This window comes from Nicotiana tomentosiformis, chromosome 4 (assembly GCF_000390325.3).
Source record: "Nicotiana tomentosiformis chromosome 4, ASM39032v3, whole genome shotgun sequence".
NCBI classification, from domain to species: domain Eukaryota; kingdom Viridiplantae; phylum Streptophyta; class Magnoliopsida; order Solanales; family Solanaceae; genus Nicotiana; species Nicotiana tomentosiformis.
In genome coordinates this window covers 83,418,280-83,431,068 of record NC_090815.1, presented here as the reverse complement: position 1 = coordinate 83,431,068, position 12,789 = coordinate 83,418,280, and the positions used below count along the sequence as shown (strand labels likewise).

The following is a 12,789-nucleotide window of genomic DNA, read 5'->3' as shown; positions in this document are numbered from 1 at the left end:
ACATAGTCAAAAATCAGCAAGCGGTAAAGTTGGAACTTATTTTGGCACCAAAATCAAAGAATATCGCTAGAGGGTAATCGTAAAAATTTATGCGAAATATCATTCTGCATTTAGTTGCCACGTTCTGAATAATATTGAGTTATAATTATAAAATTCTCTTTGAGGTTCTTTGTAAGTTACCCAACTTGATCAGAGAGATTAAATCATATTTATTTTTATACTATTGTCTTATTATTACCTTCAAAATGATAGATCTTTAAACTGTTACAAACCAAATAAGTTGTAGAGGATATTTCATTCATTTTTGCTTGCGCCGTCACTTGTTGTTAGGGCAAGTGTCCATTCATGTCTGTTCTACAACCATTGATGTTTTGTCTATTCATATTTGCTATTTCTGCTAACCTCTCCTCTTGCTTCCCAATTTTGATTACAAGTTTGATTGAACTCGATAGTTTTGGTGCAAATTTTGTATTTATATTGAAATTATACAAACTATTAACTTAGAACTCAGTAATGAATGCAAACTTTAAATTAAACTTCAAATTTTAGCTCTGCGCCTTTGTTCTCACACGATTTTCTCTTTTCCATTTCCTTGCTTTTTGATCATTTCCTCCTCTCTCGTTTTTTCTCCCACCTCCATTTCTTGTTTCCTCAATAATTTTTTCTGGCTGTTCTCTTGTCCTCCTTGCTTGTTTTTGGTTTTGTTTTGGTTGTATCTCGATTACTGTCTTCTCTGTTCCTCAGTTATATTGAGGAACTCATCTTTAAATATCTGCTCAAGCCTTTAGTGTGGTTGCTTTTGGTTGATTGCTATGACGATTGTTTGTAGCTATGTATAGTTGTAGTTTTTCTCTAGAAGAAATCAGTGCAAGCACTTATTTTCTCTATCAATAATAAGTTGCCAACTGACATTGACAAAACCACCTGTGTTGTTGCGAGGCGGTGTTCAATTTAGAAAGTGCTATATTATCAGCTAGGCATGAAGCTGTTTCTTTTTTTATTTTTTATTTTGGAGCAAATTGCGTTTCTTCTCTTACATTGATTTCGGATTAATAATGTCTGCTTGACAATTTTGAAGAAGAGCTTTGAATTTATTCATTGTTTGCAAACCAAAAGAAACTAGAATTTTTTCAAAATTTCCAAGAATCCACCAAAGCAAGAATAAGGAAAAAATAAAAAGTGAAACACATACTACAATTATTTAAAAATAACGGAAAACTCGAACCAATACTCCAAATTTCTTCGGAATTTTCATCATCGATTCGCACAAAATTTCACTGTCCTACGTTTCCCTCTCTTGCGATACTATCCACATCACATTTACCAGTTACCAATTTCCCCTTTTTTCCGACACCCATATAGTATATAAAAGTAAAACTCCTCGTAGATAAAACTTATAATCAGCTCCAAAATCCATTTACGCTGAAGCTTGACAATTACTCCTAGAATTGTATACACGAACCCGAAATTTTGGAGTACAGAGATGATCCTTAGTTACACAGAAGCTAGAACATAAGAATTATACCCAGATGCGAGAAACCAAAATCTTGGTAAATATATCAATGATTGTTGATTTATTTTAGTGATCTTCTGGTAAAGAATTGGAGTATTAAAGCTTTTTTTTTGAATGGTACTATGGCAGCCTATTGTCCATGCAAGTTTGATATGGGTCGGAAAGTTGCTGGTGGGCCAATCCATTTTCAAGATTGTCAGCTAAGATATGTAAAAATTTCAGGGTTTGGTATTGGGTTTTCATATGGGTATAGGCGTGGGAGGTTGAGATGGGTTCAAAGGAGAAGACAGAAGAAGCTTGTTGTCGGTGCTGAGCTCTCTAGTGTTTTCTCCTCTAACGTTGGATTCGATTCTCAGGTTGTTTTTTATTTTTTTTCATTTACCTACTAGTGTCATTCTCAGTTAAAGCTTTGATTGAATATTTGCCCTCTTATCTTGTTAATTTGTTGGTTGGAACTGTGCTGACAGAAAGGGATGTTCAACTGAACCTAATAGCTTTGACTCAAACCCAGTCCATGTGTTAAAATGTCTACTAAATAAATACAAATAATAGATTTTGAGCCTAGTAAGTCAAATGGGTTGTGATAAAATTTCGAACTCGAACCCATAAAGTTCAAATCTTGACTCCCCTCTGTGCACTAGTGATGACTTTACAGGCCAGTGAGTCTTCAGATAGAGCAGACTTGAGATTGTGTTTCGGAGCATTTGGTTCATGTAAGATATGCCAAGGTTGAACCTTGATATGTCCTGGTATAGGGAGTAAAAGCCAGAGAGATGAATTCTAAGCAGAAGTGCAAGCTATTATATCCGATTCTAGCTGTTTTGTTTTCGCCCCAATAAGGTGACAGAGAGTATCTGATAGCTTGTTTCATAGTTTTGGTGTCTTTTGTATTGACTGATATGAAAAACCAAGTGGTTCTTGCTTGAAACTCGAAGCGAAAAACAGCTTAGTTGATTAATTTAAATTTTAAGCAAACAAACGTTTGCACACAAATCTTTCAACTATGTTATGTTCTCATTACCCTTTTTTGTTGTTTCTAATTAGTTCTTAATTTGAAAGTTTTGCCTTTTGTTTTCGTATGGTTTGTTTACTTGATCCGGGATGGTTTCTAGTCAAAATTTATATTTTTATTTTCTGATATAAGTAACTCAATTAACAAAAAATGGGACTACCCCGTATACTAGAGGTATTATGAAGTTCTAGATAAATAGTTTCCGACTATTAATCTCTGCCTGCAAGTTGTTGGTTTGAACTTTTTGTTATTAGCTGACAGCTTTCCTGAAATTTTGAACTCTCCAGCCCCGTGATATACTGAAGTTACCCTGGATTGGCCCTCTACCTGGCGATATTGCTGAGATAGAGGCTTATTGTAGAATCCTTCGTGCTGCCGAACAACTTCATAACACATTAATGGAGACACTATGCAATCCAGTGAGTGGAGAATGTAGTATCTCATATGATGTACCCTCAGAAGATAAACATTTACTGGAGGATAGAATAGTTTCTGTTCTAGGATGTATGGTATGTCTTCTAAACAAAGGGAGCGAGGATGTCCTATCTGGGAGATCCTTTATCATCAACTCATTCAGTGATTTTGATGTGCATGTAATGGATGATAAGCTTCCTCCACTAGCTTTTTTCAGAGGTGAAATGAAGAGGTATTGTGAGAGCTTGCATGTTGCTCTTGAAAACTTTATAACACCTGATGATCCTACGAGCATTAATGTATGGAGAAAGCTGCAAAGACTGAAGAATGTATGTTATGATTCTGGATTTCCCCGTGGAGATGACCATCCCCACCATACATTGTTAGCTAATTGGAATCCTGTTTATTTTTCATCAGAAGAAGAGACACAATCTGCAAGTTCTGAGGTTGCTTTTTGGACAGGTGGACAGGTAACTGAAGAAGGTCTTAGATGGCTGTTGGAGAGAGGATTCAAAACTATTATAGATCTCAGAGCTGAGACTATAAAGGACAACTTCTATGAAAAAGTGCTAGACGAAGCCATTTCCTCTGGAGATATTGAAGTACTGAAACTCCCTGTTGAAGTTGGCACAACACCTTCAGTGCAGCAGGTTGAGAAGTTTGCAGCACTGGTCTCTGATGTATACAAAAGACCCATATATCTCCACAGTAAGGAAGGAGTTTGGAGGACATCAGCTATGGTCTCTAGATGGAGACAATACATGACTCGCTACACACCACTCTTTGTACCGAATGCTAATAAGGATGTGACCTCCAGTGTGAACTCATTTTGTGGTAGTAGAGGAACACAAGAGGCAGGCACGCCAGTTAACTCAGAAGAAAATAAAACTTCTACTTGTGAAGGTATGTCTGCATCTGATCACAAAAATGGGACACTACCTGCAAGATCAAACAGCATAAATTCTGCTGGGAAACTTTTCAAACAAATTCCTGAAGCTAGGGAACACAAAGGCCTAAGTAAGAATGAAGCTGATGATACTGTTGCAGTCACTTGGAAAGGCACATTGCTTACTGCTGATGGTAAAACAAACCCTCTCAAGTCGCAACTGCCTCCCCCTAAATTTTTCTCCCGAACTGAGATGTCTACATATTTCAGGAGTAGAAAGGTTTCACCAGAGACATATTTCACTCATGAAAAGAAAAGATTGGAGGGGCTCCATGCTTCGAGGTATTACTACAAGAGAATACCTAAAGGGAATGCAATCATAGACAGTTACACTGAGGACAGAGCTATCGATTCTAGAAATCCAAATGGGCCACCTAGTAATATGGGCTTATCAACGAAACCTTCGAATTCCTCTGCGAATATGGAAAAGTATGGGGGTCATAATGGCTCTGCAGCGCCAATTTTGAATAGATTCAACAATGGTGAAGTACATACCTCTGTTAAAAGCAGTAGTCTTATTGATGCAAGTAACGAGTTGGATACTAATGCTGTGTCCTCAGCCACTGCCATTGAGAGGAGGAACATTGAGGCCCCCAGGCCTTCAGTTGATGATAACATGGAGCTAATTGAAGGAAATATGTGCGCTTCTGCAACTGGTGTGGTAAGATTGCAGTCCAGAAGGAAGGCAGAGATGTTCTTGGTTCGCACAGATGGGTTTTTGTGCAACAGAGAAAAGGTAACAGAAACTTCCTTGGCCTTCACTCATCCTAGCACCCAGCAGCAGATGCTTTTATGGAAATCCACGCCAAAGACCGTACTACTTTTAAAGAAGCTGGGACAAGAACTCATGGAAGAAGCCAAAGAGGTGCTTACACAGTTATCACTTATCGATCTTGGACTCTGATATATGACTACTCTGTTAATGCTGGACTCTCCCTGTTGTTTTTCATGAGGATGCATACAGTTACCAATAGGTTTAATAGGGCTGTTAATTTACTATAGCAAGGCTCACATTTGTGTTTTTTACAATTGAAAGGAAGACCTGCAAAGGACCTTCCTTGAGAGCAAGACATTTATTTTGGCTCATTTGAAATTTCTGTGCTACACGATAATCATCTTATCTGCTTTGTGAAATCTATGTATATACTTTGAAACTCCAGATTGAGTGATCAAGTAGGCCTACTTGCTCCTGTTTTTTCTTTATCAACAAAAAGAAAAAAAGAATATGCTCGACATATGTTCCTCCATCATACTAGCCCGACCTGTCAGCTTATTCAAACAAATTACAAAAGCTGCACTTCGTTTGTGAATGGACATTTAGTTACTGTCAATCATCTGTAATATGAATTCCATCTACTTTCTGTCCAATTTTGTATCCACCAACCAACTTGAGAAAGGAATATATGACCATTAGTTTTCTCTACTCATTTTGGATCTTCTTTGCCATTGACTTTCATCCCTCTTACATCATGAATTTCAGTGTGTCATGCTTTAGGCCTTGAGATTTTTCCCCATTTGTTTCATTTTGAGAACCTTTAGTTTCAGCTTGTTGTGCATGGCTCTATGATCCATTTATGGAACTTATCTTTGAAGGTTCCATATTTAAGAAAATATGTAGTTCTAGCAAATTCGCTATTTTCTTTTGCAACATGCTTATGCAGTCGAAAACTATGTCCTTTTCGTTCTTTAGATAAGTATCTCTAGCAAATAGTTTACTATCTCATAATTTTAACTCTTTTGCCTTTTTCTTTCTTTCTAATTCTTCTTTGAAGGTTGCTTCTTTCTTGTATTACCAAGAGAAAATGAATGTTCTTGTTGAACCTGAGGTGCATGATATATTTGCACGAACTCCAGGCTTCGGATTTGTTCAGACCTTTTATAGTCAAGATACCAGGTGAAATGACCCACAAACTGTACGCTCAGATAGCATTCTTCATATATTTGTTTGTTTGTCTCGGTTCACTTCTTTTACTTCACTAAGATATGCTGACCTTGCCTGATGTACCTAATGCAGTGATCTTCATGAAAGTGTTGATTTTGTTGCCTGCCTAGGAGGAGATGGAGTTATACTTCATGCTTCTAAATTATTTCGAGGTGCTATCCCGCCCGTTGTGTCATTTAATCTAGGATCCCTTGGATTTCTCACTTCCCATACAGTATGCTTCTTGACTGAAAACATTATGATTTAGTTCTTAATTCGCTTGGGAAGTCTCTCCTCTTACTTTTTCTTATTAATCCGTAAAGTTCGAAGATTATAAGAAGGATCTAAGACAAGTCATTCACGGGAATAGCACTCTGGATGGTGTTTATATAACTTTGAGAATGCGTCTTCGATGTGAGCTATTCAGAAATGGAAAGGCAATGCCTGGAAAGGTGTTCGATGTCCTAAATGAAGTTGTTGTTGATCGTGGTTCTAATCCATATCTCTCCAAAATTGAGTGTTATGAACATGATCGCCTCATTACCAAGGTGCGCTTTTTGTAAACCTAACTGCCAACCACCCCGCTGTCCTTGCAGAAGAACAAAAAATTATCCCATTTTTCACATTTCAGGCTTCGTAGATCTTCCTAGCCAACTTTTTTATTTCAACAAGCGTCCGCTTGATTAAGGAGCTATAGGACATGGAGATACCTGTGACACCATTTTATGTTATTTGGCAGGTGCAAGCTGATGGGATCATAGTAGCCACACCAACTGGAAGTACTGCTTATTCTACGGCTGCTGGAGGTTCCATGGTACCTATTATCCCTAAGAGATATGAACCTTTTTAACTTACATGAGTAATTGAACATATGTGTCCTGAAATACCACAGGCAATGAATTGTATCCAAAGCAAATACTCCCTCCGTTTCAATTTATGTGACATAGTTTGATTCGGCACAGAGATACGAAAAAAAAAGAAGAGAAAAAGAAAAAGAAGACTTTTGAAATAGTGGTCTTAAAAGCTTAAAGGGTAAAAGTTTTGTGGGGCCATAACATTTGTGTCGCTATAAAAGATTTTCATTAAGTCTAAACTGGGTAAAATGAAAAGTTTAAAGTTAAATTGTTTCCAAATATAGAAACGTTCCATTCTTTCTGAAATGGACTAATAAGGAAAGTGTGTCACATAAATTGAAAGCGAGGTAGTAATAAGTTAAAAGCTGAATTACAGAACTAGTGCAAGATGGTGAGGTTTATAGCTTGAACAGTTTGTTGTGGCATTGATGAACAGCTAAAAAAAAGATCCACAGAGAAGTGATTGACTACCCCCTCCCCTCTCATTAAGAAATAGGAGAAGAAGAGACAGGAAAAGAAAGTAGACTGTATTGTGCACTTAATCGTAAAGATATAGAAGTTTCCTGACATATTTTACGAGTTATTGGTAGAAGCTAGTTGATTCCTCCTGTCATATCGTTACTATTGATGTGGAAATGGGGTGATGCAACAGACACTGGAATTGAAATAGATGGAAAGGTTACTTTCGAAGATATTGGGGAAAACTGCTAAGCTAGTCAAATTTGGACTCCTGATTGAAAACCTACTATCGGGGTTTTTCTTTAAAGGTTGAAAGCCTAATATTTAGCATTAAACAAAGCTGATAGCAAGACTTCTTTGCTTGGTTCTGTATTCAGTGGTGATTATTATGATCCTTAGCTGCGTTACATAATCTAATACTGATCAATTGATTTATTTTTTTCCACTTCCTATTTATTATTTACTGAAAGTAATAAATGCATAATCTTGTTTCCATCTCCTATTTATTGTATGACTGAGAATAGTGGAGATCGTAAAATTGTTTCACAAAATGTCACTCTAAGTGTAGATGTGTGCAACAAAGCAATAACTTGCAGTAGTCAATCAGGTTATCAGCAAGTATGAGCCAATTTTTGGCATCGAAAGCAAATTGACGAAACTCCATATTAAACAAATTAGCTTTCAATGTACTGCGAAGCAGTTTTAGCTAGTTGTGTGAAGATTTCTTTCTGATTTTTTTCGTTCTACTTAGTTGCAATCTTGAAGTTACATCTTGCAATAAGATGGTTTTGTTATTTGATCTTTATACACAGTTCTTGATCTATATTTTTGAATTTTGAAAGTTGTGTTGTTTGTTATTGTTCATTTAATTAATGCTGAAACTCTAGCTGTGCTCCTTCTGGTCAATAATTGTTGATTGTTTCGCCTTTACCAAGTGGATACTAGAATAGTATATCACAAGGAAATTTATGTCATGCAGGTGCACCCAAATGTTCCTTGCATGCTCTTCACACCAATCTGCCCACACTCGCTCTCATTCAGACCTGTCATTCTTCCGGACTCTGCAAAGCTGGAGCTAAAGGTGACTTTCTCCATGAATATTTAAATAGTAATGGTATACATTTACTTTTAACTACTAGTGCTAGTACCTTGATACAGTGTGTTAATACTCTTGGGCACTTCTTTAGTAAATTTTGAAAGATCATCTTAGACAATGGAATAAGTTATTGTCCGGAAGGGTAGCACCCAAGGGTGTCGCCTAGTGGTCAATTAAGTTATTGTCGGGAAGGATAGCACCCAAGGGTGTGGCCTAGTGGTCAATGATGTGGGTTGAGAACCATGAGGTCTCAAGTTCAAATCTTAACGGAGGCAAAAACACTAGGTGATTTCTTCTCATCTGTCCAAGTGTCGTCCATGGACAAAGTTGTCCGATACCTGTGGCTAGTGGGAGGTAGCAGGTATGCACGCAAGCTGGGTTGGACACCACAATTTTCAAGAAAAAGTTAGTGTCTGGAAGGGTAGTTAATGTTGGATGTTAATGAACATGTTGGGAGATATAGAAACGAGAGAGGGAGAGAGTGAGCCAGATGAGGGTGAAAAAATGAGGAAGATGAAAGTGAAAGGAGAGTTAGCTATGATGGCTATGATACATAATCTAGTTGAAGAAGAAATCTAGGGTATTTGGTTGAGAGAGGGGAATTCTTATTCAAAATTCTTCCATTGAGAAGCTATAGCGAATAAGAAGAGAAACTTATAGAGGCAATAGAAGTTAAGGAATAATAATGTACAAGGAGAAGTAGTGCATGAGGTGATTGAGGATTTATACATACAATTATACAGGGAAGGGAGTGCTTTAGGGGTCGTTTGGTATCATGGTTAAAGAAAATAATCCCATGATAAAAATGTGGGATTATTTAGTCCTGTGTTTTTTTTAAAAATCTTCATAAAAAAGAAAACGAAAATGAAAGAGAAAAAAGGAGGACAATACGTGGCATAGTCCATGTTCTCTTTGTTGTTGTCGTCTTGAGTCTATGACACACCTTTATTTACTACCTTTCTTTCTCTATGATAACAACACCACCACCTCAATTTCAAACTAGTTGGGGTCCGCTATATGAATCCTCACTGACCATGTTCTCCATTTAAATTCATCTCAGGCCAGTATTATACAAAATAAAAATAAAAATGAGAAGTACTAGAAGTTCTTGATATTTCCTACTAGCATAAGAATCTGTAATAAGACTAAAAAACTCCTAGAAAACATAGGCCTAAAGTAAACGTAATAGCGTGATATTGCACTGAATGGTAAGTGAAGGTGTTAAAAGGAGACGAGATGGGCCTAAAACACATGAAAGAAGTTGTCTCAAAAGACTTACAATCTCTTGGAATCAATGCTAACTTACTTCTATGTGATTTTAGGTCTACCTCGTCTCTTTTTATCACCTTCACTATCCATGGTTTAACATCCACAGTGTACAGACCAGTGCATGTGGAGGTCAATGCATGACATGACCAAACCATGTAAACCGACATTCTCTGATTTTATCCTCATGCTACTTGTTTTATCCAGCGAATGTAGTTATTTTTAATCTTGTCCATTCTTATATGAACGCACATCCATCTTAAGTTTCGGATCTTTGAGACACTCATCTTGTGGATGTGTTGGATTTTAGCAGCCCAATATTCACATAAATATAACATTGCTGCTCTTATAACTGTTCAATAGAACTTGCTTTCACTTTGATACGTATCCTCCTATCACATAACACCTCAGTAGCACAAAATGTTCGTCGACAACAAGATTGGAACCTGCACAGGAAAATCCCAACAGATTTCAAGTCTTCTCCTTAACTGCTCGAACATATAGGCAGTTTTTTAATAAGTTCTTATCTTTTCTCATAAAACAACAATCTTTTCTATTTGTAGAATGTGTGTCCTTTTATTCTGCTACTTCTGATTTTGGACTTCTCTTCTACTCGTGATGAAGTTACTAAAACAATTAAACTTGAAGTTGTGCCTGATTTTGATAGGTCATCTTAGAATATGTTCTAGTCAATATTCTTAAAAGCAGACATGATTCCTCAATGAATTTAGGTTTCTTAGGATGCTTTAAGGTTTTCCCTAATAGAGTAATGTCGGTGCAAAAGCCTGTATTTCAACTATCGTGTTTCATGATTGGCACCTTGATGAGTGCACGTATCCAATTTCTTGATGTTACACCATTATTGTTTGACTATTGGCACCTTGATGAATGCATATCCATTTCTTGATGTCAAATCATGAAATCTCTCGTGATTTCATGGCATGTGTCTAGCAGGCAGCCAAGGCACAACTGCGTCTTTCTAAACTTTTTGCTCTTTTGTGGATTCATTTCATACCATTCAGTTAGAAGGTTAAGTTATTTGCTTATAAACAGATTCCAGAGGATGCGCGCAACAATGCTTGGGTCTCCTTTGATGGGAAGAGACGGCAACAACTGTCTAGAGGAGATTCTATTCGGATATGTATGAGTCAGCATCCACTTCCTACAGTCAATAAATGTGACCAAACAGGTGATTGGTTTGGTAGCTTGATCCGTTGCCTGAATTGGAATGAAAGACTAGACCAGAAAGCACTCTGAAGATACTTGGAATTATCCTGTCCCACATTTATGTAGATTCTTGTACAGTCATATAAGATCAGCAGAATTACAGAAGATCCACTTTACACGGTATAAAATTTGTTTCCCACGGCTCTCATAGGTGCAATTAATTTTCTCCACCTTTCATCCTATCTTAGCAATGTCGCATTTCAACATGAGCACTTTCTATATCGCTAGTCTACAATAGTCGGCTATAAAATTGCTATCTTTACTCATCTGCCTGAGATAGAGAGTTCTGTTCGTGGTATCTCTTGGCTATCATACTTCTTGATACCTCTTTTATAGGTATCAAGTCTCTCCAGCCGCCGCCCACTCCAGAAGTTATGTTCTGGTAATAGCAAACATTAAGAGTGTGTTGAACTGTTCCATCTTGTTTGATAAAAGTGTTGCAGCCTCCTGTTATTAAGCCCTGATCACTCATTTTGTATTTGAGCAGAGTCGGCATACAATGCCTTTACTGCAGCATGAAATAATTCATTGAGAAAAAGTTTTTTTTTTCCAAGCAATTTGTTACTTCATACTTTTTCTTGAAGACAAGAGGGTTGCTCTAGTGGTGAGCACCCTCCACTTCCAATCAAGAGGTTTTGAATTCGAGTCACCCCAAAAGCAAGGTGGGGAGTTCTTGGAGGGAGGGAACCGATGGTCAATCGGAAACAACCTCTCTACCCCAGGGTAGAAGTAAGGTCTGCGTACACAATACCCTCCCCAGACCCCACTAGTGGGAGTTGTTGTATCTTTTTCTTGAAGCTTTTCTATTAAATAAAATAGTTAACACTTTCAAAAGGGTGAACTCCTTCCATGATTAGGGACCATCCTGTGGTTGCTCTGTGCATAAATATATACTAGGAGTAATATGATAAGTCTATGAACATAACCTCATGAATCAGTAGCGTTCAAGGATCAACATGCCATCACTTTCAAGTTTCATCAAGCTGTGTATATATGTATATACATAAGGTCAATATAGTATGATTTTGTCTAAAGAAGAAAAGTATTATTAAGGACCTCATATGTGTGGAGGCGAATCAAGAATTTAAAGTGTATGAGTTTAGAATTTTAGTTCTTTTAAGTTATTGAGTTCTAAATTAATAACTTGTACATATTAAATAAATTTTTTAAGATAAATGCAGGGTTTAGACCACAACTACTGGTTCGGTCGATCCCCTAGTCCAAACTACATGTTTGGTTATAAATACATAACGAACATATAATGTCCTTGATGATACTACATTCTTGGACAAATTATAGTTTATGCAATCATTTTAATTTGCGGTTGAAGTGGACCTCCATATAGCTCTAATTAAATGGCATTACGATCAAGCTAATGGTGGACTTTTAGTTTCTAAGTTAACTAATTGGTCCGTTTGATCACAAGTCTGACTTTTAACTGTACGTTTCCTATTGGAGCTGACCTCCACATCAATGTAACGATTGACTTCTGATTTGCTAGTTAACTACTCCCTCCGTAATTTATGTGAATCTGTTTGACTGGTTATGGAGTTTAAGAAAAAATGAAGACTTTTGAAATTTGTGGTGCTAAACAAGTCAAAAAGGGGTCCAGAGTATTTGTGTGGTTATAAAAACTTCTCATTAAGGGTAGAAATGTAAGTTTAAGCTAAATTGTTGCCAAATTTAGAAAGAGGTCATTCTTTTTGGAACGGACCAAAAAAAAAATAAGTTCACGAACAGAGGGAGTAGTTGATTCTCTTCACAATGTATCTGACTTTCCAAGTCATTAAATAGCTTTTGGTTTATCATCAAGAAAACGACTTTTAAATTCTGAATATCTGGTCCATCAAACAGATATTGACTTATAACTCATTTTTTATTTATATATATAATTTTTGATTCTTCACTATGCCTCAATTATAGCCCCTTTGTTGATTGTTAAGTTTCACAAAAAAGGGTAAGGTTACTAGTTAAACCAACGTAGGGTTTTCTTTGTTGGGGTTGAGTTGTATTTATGTTGATCATGACTCATGAAGGTGGCATTTCAACTGCCTCCAACTGCTCCACACCTGATGACGTTA

General features: G+C 36.9%; 1 protein-coding gene across 2 annotated transcripts; it reads left to right on the top strand.

Annotated features, from left to right (window-relative positions):
* The first annotated feature begins 611 nt into the window (after positions 1-611).
* LOC104109002 (NAD kinase 2, chloroplastic-like) lies at positions 612-10,895 on the top strand. Of its 2 annotated transcripts, XM_009618177.4 has the most exons (9): positions 613-1,550; positions 1,643-1,869; positions 2,813-4,750; positions 5,658-5,779; positions 5,900-6,041; positions 6,130-6,354; positions 6,546-6,620; positions 8,099-8,200; positions 10,535-10,895. In XM_009618177.4, the coding sequence occupies exons 2-9, from the start codon at positions 1,666-1,668 to the stop codon at positions 10,736-10,738; spliced, it is 3,012 nt and encodes a 1,003-aa protein (XP_009616472.1). In that variant the 5' UTR covers positions 613-1,550; positions 1,643-1,665; the 3' UTR covers positions 10,739-10,895. The 2 variants fall into 2 exon arrangements, with proteins under 2 accessions (XP_009616471.1, XP_009616472.1); XM_009618176.4 differs by having other exon boundaries at positions 612-1,869.
* The last annotated feature ends 1,894 nt before the right edge of the window (positions 10,896-12,789 follow it).

What these genes read in the sequence shown, in the direction of transcription:
- LOC104109002 (XM_009618176.4), top strand. Translation starts at nt 1,636, where the DNA reads ATGGCAGCCTATTGTCCATGCAAGTTTGATATGGGTCGGAAAGTTGCT. An exon ending in TCATGGAAGAAGCCAAAGAG is followed by an intron (nt 4,751 to 5,657) that starts GTGCTTACACAG and finishes TCTTCTTTGAAG; the next exon opens with GTTGCTTCTTTCTTGTATTA. An exon ending in ATGATCGCCTCATTACCAAG is followed by an intron (nt 6,355 to 6,545) that starts GTGCGCTTTTTG and finishes GTTATTTGGCAG; the next exon opens with GTGCAAGCTGATGGGATCAT.